The sequence below is a fragment of the Lytechinus variegatus genome, chromosome 1 (genome assembly GCF_018143015.1).
Source record: "Lytechinus variegatus isolate NC3 chromosome 1, Lvar_3.0, whole genome shotgun sequence".
NCBI classification, from domain to species: Eukaryota; Metazoa; Echinodermata; class Echinoidea; order Temnopleuroida; family Toxopneustidae; genus Lytechinus; species Lytechinus variegatus.
Window position 1 is genome coordinate 87,748,393 of NC_054740.1, and position 17,968 is coordinate 87,766,360.

Below are 17,968 nucleotides of genomic sequence, written 5' to 3' on the forward strand. Positions count from 1 at the left end.
GCACATACTACCACACATTGTGCTACGAATGCATTTCCAAACACCCTCAACAAACAACAAAAAAAGAGAAGAAACACATAAAAAGGGTCAAATTTCCTTTTTAAAAACGGGGATGCTTCTATTAAGTGCCATATATGACATCCAGGGTCTAACTTACAAATTCTGTCTTCATTATCTAGGATTTTTAGCCACTAAATATTCTTGACTTGTGTGATGACTGCATTAACACCATTTATGGTATGTTTATGATCATGGGCAGATGATCCGGGGGGGGGGGGGGGGGGGGACTTGTCCACCCTACTCAAAATAGTAGGGGGGACACAATATCAAATGTCCCTCTACTATTTTTGGTCTTTTATGATGGTAAGAAATACATTATTCAAAATCGAAATTTTGGGCTTGTCAAATTTTCCATCCCCTTGTCCCCCTACCTTTTTGGAGAGATTTAATATAGATTATCAATATAAAGGTACCAATTTTACTTTGTGCAATATGCCATAATGGGCATTTTTTGTGTTGGTGCCCATTGGGCGTAAACAATATTTGGTGGGTGACCAAATAACATGCAACTGCAGGGGTCCGTTGCAGAAAGAGTTACAATCAATTGCAACTCTAAAAATCACGTGCAACTTGATTTTCAATCAATCAACGAAGCGCATTTGGGACTTGCGTTTGATTTTTTTGTTTACGTTTAAACAACTCTTTCTGCAATGGGCCCCAGGAAAGATAGGGTAGGGAGAAGGGGGAGGGGGCAGATGGAGCGGAAGAGTGGGGGGGGGGAACAGTAGGAGAAAGACAGAAAAAGAGAGAGTAGGCAGAATTGGATCTGATTGAATGCTAAATAAAAAGAATGAATGAATAAATCTGATAACACAGCTCACCCTACTTTCCGGAGTCATACAACAAAAAATGGCAGGCCAAAGTTGCTTGTATTGTTGTCATACAATGTGTATTTGTCAGAAGTCAAAATGTACATCCTTTATTCTACATGAACAATAACCTCAAAACTTTCTGAACAAGTCTTTCATGGAAAGCCATACACAATTTTGAAAACGATAAAAACAAAATGCATCAATGATTACAAATACATTTTGCCAGATACCCACCCCCTTTTTTTAAAACAACTTTTACTATCCTACTTTGACAAAAGTATTCAAGTAACAGTGAAACACCATTGGAATATGTTTAAATATGTGAAGTTGTTTCTCTCTTCCCAGCTATATATAATATCCGAAACATTCATCATGCTAGAATGTATTTTAATTCTGATCCACTGACCTTTATGGAAGTGAGGGCACTTTTACTCCCAATTGAAAAAAAAGTAAATCTGTCACTTGTTTTCTTTTCATCAAAGCACGGTAAGAAGTTGTATAAATAAGGCTACTTACATTTCAATGTTAAAACATGAATTACAAGAAATGGTGATTGTAATTTAGATCATATAAAGTGACAAACAAGTGAATAAGAGTAAAATGTGGAATTAACTGGTTAACACCATGGTGAGGAGCAAAACTATGTTTGTACATTTCTATCAGAATCTATGGGAACTACTTCAGAATTGAAATCAGAAAGTATCTCAAATTTCTCTATTTTCCTTGCAAAAATTTGAAATAGTTTTGAATAATACACCAAAACAGTACCAGTAAATTAACTTACTACAGTATTATAAGGTCAACTTATGAGAACACACTTATGGAATTCCTGTGGAAAAAAGACGCAGCTCTGAATGGGAGTCAGTTCACATATTTCTGTTCAGCTACATGACACTTTGTACTGAGAATCCAGTATTATTCTCTTTCAACTTACAAGGGCTCGTGTGAATGTTTTGAGGTTTAATTGCTGTTCAACTGTTCCTTAGTCCACTATATACCTTTGCCATGTTTAAATCTACAACTGCGATGATGTACGTGTACTTGGAACAGCTGATGCAAGGTAATGTCAACCAAGTAATGATTGAATATGATTTAAATCATACTCATCAAATCGCTTTGATCAATCATTGAAATGAAAAAGAAAATGAAATTCTTTCATGATCTTATGAATAGAAAATAGCAATTGAATTAATTTACATGTGATTTGCAAAAATAAATATTTTGAGCAAATTGGTTGACTACGTCCCTCAAACTCACAAAATGTAATTTGTTGAAATTACATACATACATACATACATACATACATGTTATTGTTCAATTGATGCAAATTGCACAAGATAAAATTTTGTAAGGACATCCGTCATAGGAATACAATGCATATCTGTATAAGGAAATGATAAGCAAAAACATTAAAAAGCTAGAGTGATTTTTTTTTATCAATGAAAGAAATATCTTTTCCCTACAATAAACAATAAGAGCTTGCACAATGTACATAGAACAGACACATGCTGTAAAAGTCAATACTTGCAACAAGAATCAACTTAGGTCATTTTATTGGTGTGGAGCAGAAAAGGTAGCAGGTGCAGAATTTACCATTTTTATTACAATTCGTAACACTCTATAAAGTTTGAGAAATGAGCAATTTCAGATGTATCTGAAATTGCTCATTTCTCAAACTTAATAAAGATATATCTTTATAAATATGATTATTTCAATTTCAATCATTTTAACACTAGAGAAATCTACTTTTATATTTGTAAACACTGCATTATCAGCTAATCATGGGTAGCAATCAGTGATTGATTTACACAGTAAATGTCAATAAAATAATTTTACAGATTCATACATCATACAGGTTTTCACAAAGAAAAACTTAAGAAATGCCGCATTTGTTATTGATTTCTTGTCACTTACTTGGTGCAGTATAATTGCATAAACCTGAAAGCATGGATAGAATATATGTAATGTTTTTTTTTAATTGTGCAATATGAACAGAAGGTTAGATATAAAGTATAACTACATTCTAAAAGTGCTCATTACTTCATGAGAAATGGAAATACATCAACCTACAGTTTACAATGTACAGTTTTGTATACAGTTAACAATGAAAGAAGGTAGAAACCATTCTGTGGAAATTGAAACATAATATTGTACATATTACAAACCAACAACAGAAGAGAATGAAGCACAAAATTTAGTCGGGAACATGAAAATTCAAATGTGAAAATACATGGATCAGTTAGTAAAGGTAGTTTGAAAAGAAAAAAAAAATGCTCATCACCCTAACGAAGCAACAAATTTCAGTTAACAAGACTTCCAGAAATATTTGCCCCTTTGGCTGGATTTCAATGACACAGTAAAATGCATATATACCCAGCTTTACTTTGAACACATTGTAGTCTCTCAATTTACATTTACACATGAAGAGAAAAACATAATAGCAATTCTTAAACTACTTGGCATTTGGGTATCAGGCTGCACAGAATTATATCATAATCACCATTAGGCAATGATTGTCATATGATTTTCTGATCTATTCTTCAGCTACTTAAGGTTAACTCAGATACCATGGGAGGATTCAGGTCTTCCAGCATTGTCCATAGTTGGGGGCGGGGGCTGTTGGGGGAGGGAGTCATCTACACTTCTCCCCTGATCGGCTTCTCATAGAGGGGAAAGCAATTTCTTTCCCGGGAGAACAGATGGGGGGGGGGGGTTGGTAGTCAGAAATTCTTGTTACGCCAGAATAAATAATGCAAGCACCAAGCACGATCTGAATTTTTTCATTAGCTGTCCTGATATTCTAACTTTTTGTCGTCATGACCGAATGCATATCACAGTACACAAAATAAATCAAGCATGAAACAATACCTGAAATATGTTTTGTACATCGAGTTGAAAACGGGATATTTCAAGCATTACTTTATCCTCATCTCTTTAAACAGGCAATATGATTGTGAAGCGCGAGCAGAATTTCTTAAAATTGTTTTTCTTTTAGAAGTTTCCCCTCTGCTTTTTCTTACTTTACTTTCTGTCTTCTTTTTTTTTTCTTTCTCATGTCCTCCATTTCTTCTTCTTCTCCTCCTTCCTTCTCAAGTCTTTTTTTTTGCTTTTCCTCTTTTTTGCGCTGCCAATACGCAGAGTCGCAGCTGCTTTGGACCCCTTTCTGGATCCGCCTATGGATACAATGAACAGCAAAAAGGGTGGTTAGGGTTAAAACATATATTACGATCTGTGTTTTTATCCCAAATGAGTTGGAATAATAATGTAGATAATGCCTTGGTCTTCACACCTCTAATAATCTGTTCCTCATCAAGATCCTTTTGGCTGGCAAAACCTAGTTGTGAGCACATTTGGGCGCTTAAGCAATGTGTCAGTATTGGCCATGGCCAGTCAATATATAGGGTACAAATGGTTTTGGCCAGAGCAATGTAAAATCACATGTGCATTTGTGTACGCATGGATGCGAAAGGTCTTTTAACCCGACTAGATGCTTTTGGTTCCATGACCCAAATCTTTGTAGTGTGAAAGACTTTATAAGCATCATAAATATTTCATCACAGAAGATTTTTGCAGGCCAAACTCTTGATCTTGATGGGATAGGGGTATTACTAGCAGAAATTATGTAAAACAGACATATACATCATAGTAAGATTTTTCTACGTACCAGTTTAAATGTTTACAGATTTAGTCTTGTATGTGTGTACATAAATGGATTCGTTAAATAGTCAATAGAAACTCCTTTGTAATCTTAAATGGTTCAATTTTTTTTTTACAAATGATTTGCCTGCAAAGTATGGTTTAGCCTTATTTGACAAAGTCCAAATGTGATAGGTGCTGAATGATTCTGGATCCACGTAAAACAAGGAGTCCCATGTACAACTTCTGCAATATGAAATGCTTCAAGATAAAAATTTCCTGAGATTACTGCTGTAATACTTTGACAAAAGGACTTTTTGTAGTATAATTGCGTAAATTACCCATTTCATTAATTTCTGCCCTGGTTGTATGTCGGCAAAGCATTCTTGCAGTCTTGACATTGAAGTCCAATTCCTGGTCTATGTACAAAGGTTGGTCCCATGTATTTATCTCCATGTGGGGTTATAAACCTGGAAGCGCATTGTCTCATCTCCTGTCTCTCTTCTGTTTTTCCCAAATCTTCTTGTAAGCGAACATCATGGCTTGAAGAATAAAAGGCTCCTTTTCAATCAGGCATAATTCTGGTACCCAACGCCCTCTCTCCCATTCTCTCTCTCTCTCTCACTCCTCTGTATTTGTCACTTTCTAGTGTCATAGAAGAGCACATCTTCTTTTTTCTTCTACAATGTTAGCATGCATCAAATAATCACAGAATCCAAGATTCCATCTGCTGTGTAGATCAGTTCATTTCCTGGAAAGGAAGGGGAGGGGGTGAAATTTTTGGAAAGAATTTTATCTCAATATCAAACATCATTCCATGATTAAACATTAGGCTCTACATACGGAATTACTGCAAAGTGTTGAAGCGATCAATTGATTACATGTAACTAAATTTCTATTTATTTATTTACTTATTACACTTAAATGTGTTTCACAAAGACAAATCTTTCTTATATTACAATTTATGATAAGTGAGCAGAAAATTAAATTTATCTAGAACTATTTCTAGTTCATATTATGAATAATATCACATGTATACATGCACACATATGTTAATTGAAAAAAGGGACAATGTTCATACATGTATATACAGGTATTTCAATTTTCATAGCCCTATTATTAAAGTGGAATGACATTCATCTTTAAACCATTCCATTCACTGGACTTCACAAATCGCCAATCAAATCAAATGAAAATAAACTACTGATAATATTTGTTTTCCTGTGATCATGTACACTACTATAAAATGTATGATTGTTTTTTGTGTGTGAATGATCAAATGAAATTGTAAATAAAATGAGAATATGAATCAATAAACAGGAAGTGATCTTTATCTATACCCAGTACACAAATTAGTAACTTCCTGTCAAACAAAAGGAGATAGAAATTGCTTAAGCCCCTAAGGAAATTAAGTATCGTACAGCAAATTGATCGAGTTCGACATGTATGGTTCTAAGCCTCCCGTTTTGTACTAAATCATATGAAATTATTAACTACTTAAAGATGGAGTTTACTAGCTCTAGTCATCACTTATACCCCTTTCATAAACCCAATTACTATGAATTAGGCGGCTAATAGCAGCATAATTTGGTCATAAAATTGGAGGAGGACAAGAGTTATCCGCATTACTCTAATGCTGCTATTATCCGCATAATAGCGGCATCGGGATAAGATTTTGAGTTTATGAACGCATTTCCAAATAATGCGGATAATTGCCATGGTGCGGTCACAAGGTCACCCTTTTCCAACACAACCGCATCGGAGGGGGCGTGTCCAGTTGTCATGGCGATTATCCGCCTTTTTCAGGACGGGCGCTCGTAAAAATAATGCGGCTTATTTTCGGAGTTTATGAACGCAATTTTTATTGAATTATCCGCATTACTCTTAGGCGGCTAATTGGAGGATAGGTTTATGAAAAGGGTATTATATCAATTGTGAAAGATACTCTCTGACAGGGATCGGGGGAAAAGAAGTTAAGAGAGGCCTATAAAGGTACAGACAAAGATAACGATTTTTCAGCCCATTCCATGCTTTGAAATGGGGTTGAAAAGAAACAAGAACAAAAAATCATGTAGGTTTATTGTACATATTTTCTTTTGAACCGAGCATTCAATAAAAATAAATGTTCACGCATGATTTCCAAAATTTATCCTGTAAAACTTTCATTTTACATGTATCCTTCACATCATAACTGTTAAAGGGTGTTCCAAATTATGATCTAGTAATGATTTGGAATAGTGATACATACATTGGGTGAATTACCAAAGCTACATACAGACTTTCGCAATTGTGATGTTTGCTGTGACTTAATGAAATGGCCGAAATGATAATCACTTCGCTATATCAACATTCAGTTTCACAAAAATAAAAAAATTAGAAATAAAAAAATTGGGGAACAATTGAAATGGTGAGCCAGAAATCCAGATGAACTATCCTGCCATCATAATTATGTTTACATGTATGTTAAGCACTATTTAACTGATCCCTATCTGCTGCCAATGGGACTTTTGGTACTCTTTGAAGTTACATGTTTGCATCAATGTAAAGTAATTCTGAAAAGTATATAAATTGGCTCTCAGGAAAAATAATATATTTATGATGACCAAACTCACCTTAGGTGAGGAAAGATTTCCTATGCTTCTTTGAGTTCAGCTGGAAGTGGAGCCTTTGGGTGCTTATTCTCAAAATGTTGTTTGTAAGTCTTAGGATCAGGCATCTGGGTCTGTATTATTATAAATAAGACATCAAATTATGAGACACAGAGACAGCAATAGCAACAACAACAACAATAATAATAAATAATGACATCAATAAGAATGATGAATTGATGATGAATAATGACAATAACCATCAACAAAAGGTCTCCAACAAAGAAGAATTTGATATTGACAAATAACAGCAGTACTGTAGAGTGAAAAATAAATCATGAAAATGACAAAAAAGAAACCTGGAGCAATTGTTGCAGGAGCAAATGCCTTTTCTTTTGAGCAAATTATTTTGGAGCTCATCATGACTTCTGGAGTGGAGACAGCAACTAGCACATCAATGATGTGGAGCTCATCCGGCATCTCGCAACACAATTTAACACAATTTTAATTTCAGCCCAGTTGACACTGTAGTGAATTATTTTGGTGACATAAATTGAGGATATAGAATTGAAATTGATTAAGAAATAGCATTTTTTGTGATCTATGAATAAATTTCATATGAATTAAGTATTAATTATTATCTAGTCAAAGTTTCTGAACTCTGTGTAGAACCTTGGTGAACCTAATGTGGCTCTCAGATGGAACAAAAATAATTAAAATCATTAAACAAATAAGTAAGCAATTTTTTTGAGTTTTGAAAATATATGAATAAATAGCAGATTTAATGAGTTTCAAAATTCTATGTTATAATTTTGTATCACCACCTTGAGCTATCATATAAAGCAAACAAAACTGAAATTGTTCAACAAATGAAGAAAAAACATTTTTTTGTGATTTATGAATAAATTTTTTAGAATAAATAATTTTCCAGACAAAATTTCAAAATTTTGTGTACCAGTTTGGAAACCTCATGCAGCTCTACTAGATGGAAAAAAAAAATCAAAATCTGTCAACAAATAAAGAAGAAGAGGAATTTTCTGTGATTTATGAATACATTTCGCATAAATTAGCATTAATAATTTTCTACTGAAAATTTTCAAAATTCTGTGTAGAAGTTTGGTGGGCCTCATGAAGTTCTACCAGATGGAAGAAAAAATATCAAAATCTGTCAACAAATAAAGAGGCATTTTCTGTGATTTCTGAATAAATTTTGCATAAATTAGCATAAGTAATTTTCTACTGAAAATTTCAAAAATCTGTGTAGAGGTTTGGTGAACCTCATAAAGTTCTACAAGATGGAAGAAGAAAAAAAGTAAAAATCGGTCAACAATTGAAGAAGAAAAAGCATTTTATGTGAAATTTTAAAAATATTCATGAATTAATTTCGAATAAATTAGCATAAAAATTGTTCTAGTCAAAATTTCAAAAATTCTGTGTACAAGATTGCTGAACCTCATGAAGCTCTACCAGATGGAAGAAAAAAAATCAAAATCGGTCAACAAATAAAGAAGAATTTTATGTGAATTTTTAAAAATATACATAAATCAATTTCGCATAAATTACCATAAAAATTGTTCTGATCAAAATTTCAAAATTCTGTGTAGAAGATTGGTGAACCTCATGAAGCTCTACCAGATGGAAGCAAAAAATTCAAAATCGGTCAACAAATAAAGAAGGAGAAGCATTTTATGTGAATTTTTAAAAATATGCATAAATTAATTTTGCATAAATTAGCATAAAAATTGTTCTGGTCATTATTTCAAAATTCTGTGTACAAGTTTGGTGAACCACATGAAGCTCTACCAGATGGAAGCAAAAAAATAAAAATTGGTCAACAAATAAAGAAGAAGGACTTAGCATTTTTTGTGAATTTTGAAAAATGCGCATAAATTAGCATATTTAATGAATTTCAAAATTCTGTGTAGAAGTTTTGAATGCCCCACCTGGTGCTATCATATAAAGCAAACAGAATTGAAATCGGACTTGAAATGGCGAAGTAGTAGCATTTTGAAATTGTGGACGGACGACAGACGCCACGCCACGGCATAAGCTCATCTTGCCCTTAGGGCTGGATGAGCTAAAAATAAGGTCTCTAGATTGTCTAGAATGTAACATAAATCAGCCCAGAGTAAATCTTGACACCATTGCATCAATTGTCTTATTGTAGTAAGGTATCCTCATTTCTTTCAGAAAACAATGATTATGTTATTTTAGACATTGGATTTTGGACCAAGAAGCAGTCTGGCTATTTCTTCATATAATAAATAAAAGTGGTGTAATCTTTACAATTGAGAGCCCTGTTGTAGATGACAATGGGTGGCATAGGTATTGTAGTTTATGAACACACAAGTATGTACATGAACCGTTACCCATGCCAGTGTATGATTTGGTCATTGGCAGATCAATATTAAAACAAGTGGATCACCTCTGGCAGTCTTGCCTTCATTACGCGATTCAATATAGCACCATTGCTGACTTTGAAAACGACTATAGAATTATTCACGAAAAACACCATTCATGTAATTACGGTATACAATACTAAGTTCATTGACCCTAAATGACATTTGACCTTGGTCCTGTGACCTGAAACTCAGGCAGGATGTTCAGTAATATTACTTGATTACCCTTATATTCAGGTTTTAAGAATTAGGTCCATATACTTTCTAAGTTATGTCATTTCAAAAACTTTAACCTTTGGCTAGGATATCAATGTTGACGCAGTTGCTGCCGTCAGAAAAGTGGCGCCTATGTAGTCTTGCTCTGCTATGCAGGGGAGACAAAAATGGTCAAAAAAATGTGGGGAGGGGCTAGAAGACTTGCAACACAAAGCTTACCCCATTCGCTCTTTATGGATTTGTTTAACATGCCTTTGTATACTAACCATGCAAACTGAGCACTTAAATGTGAGGGCCTTCATTCCAGCTGCTTTAGAGTTCATTCCAGCAGCAGCTTTCTTTTTCTTCTCCATCTCCTTCGCTCTTTTCTGCTGAGATTGAATCTTTTGTTGTCCACGTGCCATGGCTACAAGAAGGCCAGACGAATAAAGAAAAAGATGAATTAAAAACAAATAAACCATAATCAATAAATGTTGATTAAAAATAAGTTTAGTCAGCATATATCACAGGGCAATCCAATCATTCCCATGCCATCCAAAGTCATTTCCTTGGTTACCTCAATGAGTGGCTTCAATGCCCCTCCCATTGGCCTTGAAGTAACCTTCTTTTGAAATAAGTTGTTCTCACGAGTTATGAAATAAAAAAAAGAAATGTATCATAGGCTATGGGTAAGTTATTTTGTCATAAAAATACTGAAATTCAAGGCCTTCAATATTATTACACTCGTATAGTTACAGTAATATTCTTTGTCTACCTCACTTTCAATGTCGAATATCAGAAACTTGTTTATCCAATGTTTAGTAAGGAAAGGGTGATTGATAAGAGCAATGACCAAAAGATTCTGATTAGCAAATATTAAAACTTTCAACATGTAACTGATGCTTGAAAGATATGAAAGAAAAGCTGTATGACACAAACTCCTCAATATCAGAGATGGACAACTGGAGTGCAGAAATTGTTCTATTTTGTTTTTAAAAAAGAAAGAACAAAAGAGGGGCTGGTTTCTTCTTTATCTGTGAGCTGAGCCATGCCCTATATTTTTAGCATAGCTATAAACCTGATTTTTACTGTTCGTAAAGTTACAAACAACTTCACGCACGACTGGAACATATTTTTAGGTCATTACTCAATTCTTACGAACAGCTTTATGAAACACCCAGGATAGGCCCCATAGAGAAGGGGTTGAACCTTGTTACATGTATATACAATGTTTTTTATGGTTTCTTGTCAATTCGAGGGTGCTGATTACAAAACTGAATGATCCCACTCAAATTGGCAAAATCCAATATGGTGCCAAAATATGCAAATTACCCATGAAAATCATAAAATTGCCCACACATTGACTATAAAATGCATGTGGTTGGGTTGCAGGAGTGAAATTCTGGAAAAACAATATTTGACAAAATATTTATTTTATTGATTTTCAAAATGGCCGCCATAGGTACCTGTACACATTATGTAGCATATAAATGGGGACAAATAATTTTAAAACACGACTACTTTTATTGCATGTGACTGTGGATCTACATGTACGAGTGGACTACTGTAAAATTTCACATTTTACAACAATGAAATCTCTTTATCTCTTTAAATCTCTTTAATATGCCCATATCTCCTAAAAAATGATGCAACTCTATCAATTGTAAGTAATCAAAAAAGAAATTATTACTCCTTTCTTGGCCCCAAACGGTTTCGGGTGACATCTTCAGTTAGAGCCAAAATGAAACTCTTTTTTTATTTCCTTTTCTTCCATCAATCCATTTTATTTTTCTTTCTTTATATTTCTTTTTTTCTTTCTTTCATCATCCTTTCATTCGGACATTAATTTTCCTTTCCTCAGTTGGATCCGTCTACTTTATCTTTTCTAATTTCTTTCATCCTTCCTCTCACGTTTACCCTTTCCCTCTTTTCATCTTCTTTCTTGTATTGTTGCTTCTCTGGGAGGTTCTAATTTATAAAGTATGAAAATGTTATACCCCAAAAAGTTTCAAAAATAGAGTTTACTTTTTAATTAAAAGTTAATTAAAAAATTGTTACGTATGGGACAACATGTTACGTATGGGAAATTTACACACTACGTCAATGGGGAGATTTGTGTACAAAGTGAATGGAAAAAAACAAATGTCAACAGTGCTCTAAAAAGTGATTATTTACCTTTTCTTTAGTTTTTGAAGACTGATTTGTTATGAATACTGATTAATGAAAACAATGGAAAAATACGAAAAAAATTTAAAAAACAATAGAAATACATAAGAAATTCATGAAACCATGAAAAACAAGAAAAAAAATATTGAAATGACTAATTTCCTCTTCAGTCATATCAAATATGTCTCAATAGAACATTTTAAAAGAAAGAAACTCTTTTTCCATAATTTAAATTATTTCAATTCTTTTAATTATGGGAAAAATTGTGTACGTTCTCTATGGGGACAAAATGTCCCATACGTAACTGTCCCATACGTAACATGTCATTAATTTGTTTAATTAGAATCTGTAATTAGAAGGATTTGGCTTATGACATGAAACTTGCCTTAGATATACTAGAGTATTGTGACTTCTATCACACTAAGTTACAAGTTGTCAATGAAATACTTTCAGAGAATTCTCAACTTCAAAAAAAAGTTGTCTTTTTCTGCGTCCCATACGTAACAGCCCATCTTTTCTCTCTAAAAGGTCAAGGTCATATGTCACCATTTTTTGCATGATTATTCTTCTCCTAGATGTCTACCATCATGAGGGTATTCAATCTAATCAAAGTCATTTAACACTATTTTTCAGGTCATTAAAGCCTCTGAAATGTCCCATACGTAACGCGCGCAAATTCTTGGACTTGCCCTTATTCCAATTCACAGAGTTTTAATGACAAATTATTTTTCAAAAAAGTCAGCTTTCGTCTGGTCCCGTACGTCACAGTGCATATTAATTGAAATATTACATCGTTAATGGAATTGTAGATCACTAATTATTTTTATGAATAAAGAGGTCACGACTGGCCTTCCAAAATCCATAAAAGATTCTCTGTTGTGCATTTATTTTTTATGTTACACAACTTTAAAGTCTCTAAATGTCCCGTACATCACAAGTCAAATAGCTTGGACCTGCCCACCTACTCCCTGCTACTTTGCTAAACGTGTGTACATGCCACACGTTCCAAGCACCCAATTCCCTGCTGAAACAGTCAAGATTTGCGTGATTTTCCCTTCACCGATCTGGCCCCACTCATTCACATTCAGATTCGCCCCTTTTGTTTACCACTCACATCAACACGTGTTCGTCAAAGGTTCAAAGTTTGTTGACCTCAAATTTTGACATCTTGTAAATAACTTTTATTTCCACTGTTTTGAACCCCTCCCCCTACTTTAGCTAACGTCCATTCAGGCCAATTTTCCTCCCTCTTGTGAATCTCCACCTGTTGTTTAAAACCCTCCCCCTTGACTTCTTCTCCCCTTCTCTCTCTCTCTTTTTTCTTGATTTTGTTTTTCTTTATCTCCCCAGCCCCTTAATTCCTCACTCTCCTCTCCCCATCACTGCCCCTCTCTTACCACAAACAATCAACATCCTCCTCTTGTCCGAGTCTCGATCTCTCCCTATTTTTTTTCTATTTCTCTCTTCTCTCGCCCCCCCCCCGTCCTGGTCATCAATACTCTTTCATTTTAATAATGTCAATTCTATCTTCCACACATGTCAAAATTGGGTTGATCATCATCTTATCATGCCACCAGTCCAACATAAACTTAAATTACAATCAATCCCAATAGTTTTTTTTTATTTTATTCATGACCGCACATGCATGATTGCCTATCACAAATCACACAAACATTCCCAGCCATTTTCTTCCTTCCATTCACGATCACTTCACAGATCATAAAAAAAAAACCAAGAGGGATGGCGTCACATATTTTCTTGTTATCAACATTTTCTGTCTCTTTTTTAATTTATTTTATTTACTATAATTCTTTTTCATATATTAATGTATTTATTTATTTTTTTTTTTTTTGGGGGGGTCAGACGACTTTTGTAGCAGGCTTATAGTATAGTATAAAAGTAAACTTGTCATAATTGAAACAAGTTAAGAGCGGTCCGAGAAAAAAAACTTGCATAAAGAACAAAAAGATTTAATCTTTGTGGTTTGTCTGTCAATGCTCAGCACCCCCCCCCCCGCAAAAAAAATCAAAAATAAGAACTCAGTGGAAATCCCAGTCCAAAAAAAAACTTGCATACGAAAAAGAAGTGTTAATCCCTGTGGTTTGTCTGTCAACGCCCCAAGGTTGATACGTTGTTGAAGCCCGAATTACACCACATGTTCAAAAGGCAGGCTAGGGAGTGTTTCAAGAAGAGTTTTGTCAGTGATTTTGTTTGTTTGTAGAGGGATGTTACAAGATATGACAAACCCTAGCATGTGATTGGCGGAAAGCAAATCTGTTGTTGAAACCACTGAAAAACTCTTCATGAAATGCTCCCCTCTTGATTGGCTTTGTCTGTAGCTGTATACGCAAGGGCATGAAGCTGACATGCACCAGTGGTGGGGCCGAGGCCTTATGCAACAGCTAGCAGACCTCAGACATTAGTTCAGGGGTGATGTATTTATTTCGAGTTTAGATTATCAGACTCTGATTTCATTAAATACGTTGAGAAAGCCAAACAACTTATTGTTTTTGCTTAATTTTACTGTAAAAACACCCATAGACAACAATACAGAAGAAAATAACGATATATTTTCAACTTTTGGTATGACGGTATTTCAGAATTGAATTTTTAACGGCAGTATCCACACCGGTATGATGTTCATACCGAACGGTATTACTAAGTCGGGAGGACACAATGATGATGATTTTTTATATACTGTCATATACTTCTTTGACAATATTTTACTTTGAAATTTTATTCATTTCTAAAACATTTTAGTTTTTCAAAATACTAAAAATGTATTAAAAAACACCAAATATCATTATGATTTTTGTTAGATGACTGGATTTTTTGTTTGCTTGAGGTTTTAACTTTTTCATCTTTCTTTTGTATCATTCTTGTTCATCCTTGTATCCTTCCTGCTTGCCATTTTTTGTTCCATCTTTTTTCCTGAACCTTTCTCTCTCTCTCTGTTCACTTATCTTTCTTTCCTTCCTTCTTTCTGTTACTTCTTCCTTCTTTCTGTTACTTTCCTTTACTAAATTTCCATTTATTTCCTGAATTCATTCTTTCCTTAAACCTTTCTTTGCTTCCTTCTCCCTTCCTCTCCCTTTTTCGTTCTCTTCAATTATTTTTCTTTCTTTCATTCTCTCTTCCCTTTCTTTCCTCCTTTACTTCATTCGTTATTTTTCCTTTAAATTCTTTTCCCTTGTATCTTTTCCTTCCTGTTTTTTTCTTTGTTTCTTTCTTCCAAAGAATGAAGGAAACATTTTTCTTTCCTTAATTCTTTCTTACCTCCCCTTTTATCTTACTTTCTTTTTTCCTTTCTCTCCTTATATTTTGTCTTTCACACATTTATTCATCTTCCCTCCCTTACTTTTCTATATTTATTTAAAAGAATGACAGAAACATTTTTCTCTTTTATTCTTTCTTTCATCCTTTCTTTCATCCATTCTAACTTTCTTTAATTTTTTTCTCTTCATTTTCCCCTTTCAGTTAATTTTTCCTGTTTCTTCTCAATTCATCTCTTTTCTTTTGTTTTTTTCTTTCTCTCCTTCATTCTTTCATTTACCCTCCCTTTCAATTGTTTAGATTTTTCACAAGTCAATGTGTATCTTTGTTGATCTTTTTTGTCAGTTGTCCCGTATTTCATTTTGTAAAATCTGGTCACCCTGGCCCTGTTCATGGTGCTATTAAATACTGTGTAGGCCTAATACTAACCCCCGGGGGGGGCCACTTCCATTCACGAGTGGATACCATGCGCGACCATGGGGTCTCGAAAAGCACCCTAAACACGTAATTTCCATATTCTGAAAATGCACCCCTTAACAAGTATTGGCGTGTGAAACCCTACCCTTAACAAGTCTTGGAAACAAAACGATTCTCTTGGCAAATATTCCCTTAAACGAACCCCTAAACAAGTACAGGAATGTTTTATTGTTACGGGTCCTTACGTCGGTTTTACCTTATTTGGTTTAGTACGACCCCACCTTCTACACCTCGCGCAAATCGGACTCCAAACACGTAGTGTTGGGGCAGAAAGGACATCCTTTATAAAACATTTAATTTTGTTTTATCATCCCCGCAAAGTCGACCCTAATCACGTAATTTTCCTAGTGAAATAGATACCCTTTTTTCATTATTTTTGTGTTTTTGACACCCTTATCACGTTACGTACGTAACGTGCCCTATCGTGAAAAAGACATCCTTTTTACGTGTTTCTTTGGTCGCGCATGATATCCACTCGTCAATGTAAGTGGCCCCCCCGGGTACTAACCTCACACTCACAGTACTTGTGACTGTGATACCGGTAGGCCTACTATATAGGCCTAAGGGCATTACCGTGATATTGGGAACCACCGTTCACTTCATACAGCAGCGCTTTATTCAGTCACACGCACGGTTCCCTATTTCCACCTCCATTCACTTTGTACACAAGTGCGCGTACACAAATCTACGAGTGGTTCCCAAAACCACGATTTGGCCGGCCTAAGTAATGCCGGACATACGGTACATGGTCTAAAGACTTAGATTCCAAGGCTGGATTTTCACTCTTTGGCCAAATCGTGGTTTCGGGAACCACTCGTCAATTTGTATACTGGCGCTACGCGCGCTTGAGTAAGATGGGGGGTCGGGTGTCCGGACACTTTATCTTTTTGAAGGCTGAAGCCTTCTTTTTTGTCTGTGGATTACAATAAAAATATGAATCCATTACTTGTAATCATTTTCCATTTTGTTCTTTATAATATTTCCTAACATTTTGTACTATAAATTGATGAAACTTTGCTGGTAAATTTTTCCAAATGACATTCTAAAATTGATCGTCCGGACACAAAACCCGTCCGGATACACAACAACTGGGTATACAAAGTGAATGGAGGTGGAAACAGGAAAGGAGGAACCGTGCGTGTGACTATTAAAATAAAGCGCTGCTGTATGTATGGTTCCAATCACGATAATGTCCACTCGGGATAATTAAACTTCATTACTACAGTCTATTTTCTTCCAACTCACCATCTAACTTTTACTTCTGCTCTCTGTTTCCTCGTTAAAGTAAAAAATTGATGTCCTTTGTCAAAATTCGCCCACACGCACGCTCATTTGAACTACCGTACCGGTATGCGGTACATGCGCTGCAGAATGATGTTGGCATGTTGCGGCCAAAACTGGCGATTACGAGCGACCAATAGTGGGAGGGTAACGGTAGCGACCGAAAAAAGAGAATTACTTTTTTTCATAGAGATGTATACATAGAGATATGTACTAATAACGTAATTAGTATACATCTCCATGGATGTATATCTCTATGATTTTTTTATATTTCTATTTTTTTTATTTTCTCGAAGGTGCAGAAGTCATGATGGGGCGCAGATCCGACAATTCCAAGGGAGGGGGGGGGGGGGGTACAGAACAATTGTGTGAAATGATTTTTTTTTTAAACAAGTGCACGCCTAGGCCTAGTAACCAATAATGCATACAGCATTTCCATTTATTTGATAGCAGGATAAAAGAGCATTGTAGATTAAATGTTTATGTTAGTTAGACAAAAATTGTTGGGAAATAACAATGAATGGATGAGAAATTTTTCGGAATTTAAAGAACGAAAAACTCTTTTTGAGCACTTTGCAGCTAATCATTAAGATTCTAATGACAACATATACTCCGGCATATACTATTACAATTTTTTATTTTTCAAAATTTCGGGGGGGGGGGAGACTCACTGGGGGCAAATGTCCCTCATGCCTCCCCCTTGGTGCCGCCCTTTCCCTTTCTCTCTTTTGTCTTTTTTACTCGCTTTATTTTAAATGTATAAATGGATGTATAAAGCGCTATTTGCCCGAGGATACAAAGCGGCAAAGCGCTGCTATTATTACCCCGGCTTTAGCTAGAGCTACCATCATCGGCGCTCAGTGCATTCAAGGAAAAAATCCTGCCGGGTATCCATTCACCTCGAGTGAAGCACAGTGTGGATAAATTTCTTGCTGAAGGGAAAACATGCATGGCTAGGATTCGAACCCACGACCCTCTGTTTAATTGAAAGGCGAGAGTCAAAACCAGCTGGAACACGACGCGCCCATAATCGGGCTGCATGCTCGGTTACGAGCCATGACATATTTGGCAAGAAGAGCTT

At 35.1% G+C, this 17,968-nt stretch overlaps 1 protein-coding gene across 1 annotated transcript; it reads right to left on the reverse strand.

Moving 5' to 3' along the window:
- Positions 1-932: 932 nt before the first annotated feature.
- On the reverse strand, positions 933-16,996 carry LOC121426894 (zinc finger protein 706-like). The gene is made up of 4 exons (XM_041623303.1): positions 16,852-16,996; positions 9,978-10,117; positions 7,121-7,230; positions 933-5,259 (listed from the first exon to the last, which is right to left on the reverse strand). Exons 2-3 carry the CDS (start codon positions 10,113-10,115, stop codon positions 7,141-7,143), a joined length of 228 nt encoding a protein of 75 aa, XP_041479237.1. The 5' UTR covers positions 10,116-10,117; positions 16,852-16,996; the 3' UTR covers positions 933-5,259; positions 7,121-7,140.
- Positions 16,997-17,968: the final 972 nt, after the last annotated feature.

What these genes read in the sequence shown, in the direction of transcription:
- LOC121426894 (XM_041623303.1), bottom strand. Translation starts at nt 10,115, where the DNA reads ATGGCACGTGGACAACAAAAGATTCAATCTCAGCAGAAAAGAGCGAAG. An exon ending in TTAAGTGCTCAGTTTGCATG is followed by an intron (nt 7,231 to 9,977) that starts GTTAGTATACAA and finishes ATAATAATACAG; the next exon opens with ACCCAGATGCCTGATCCTAA.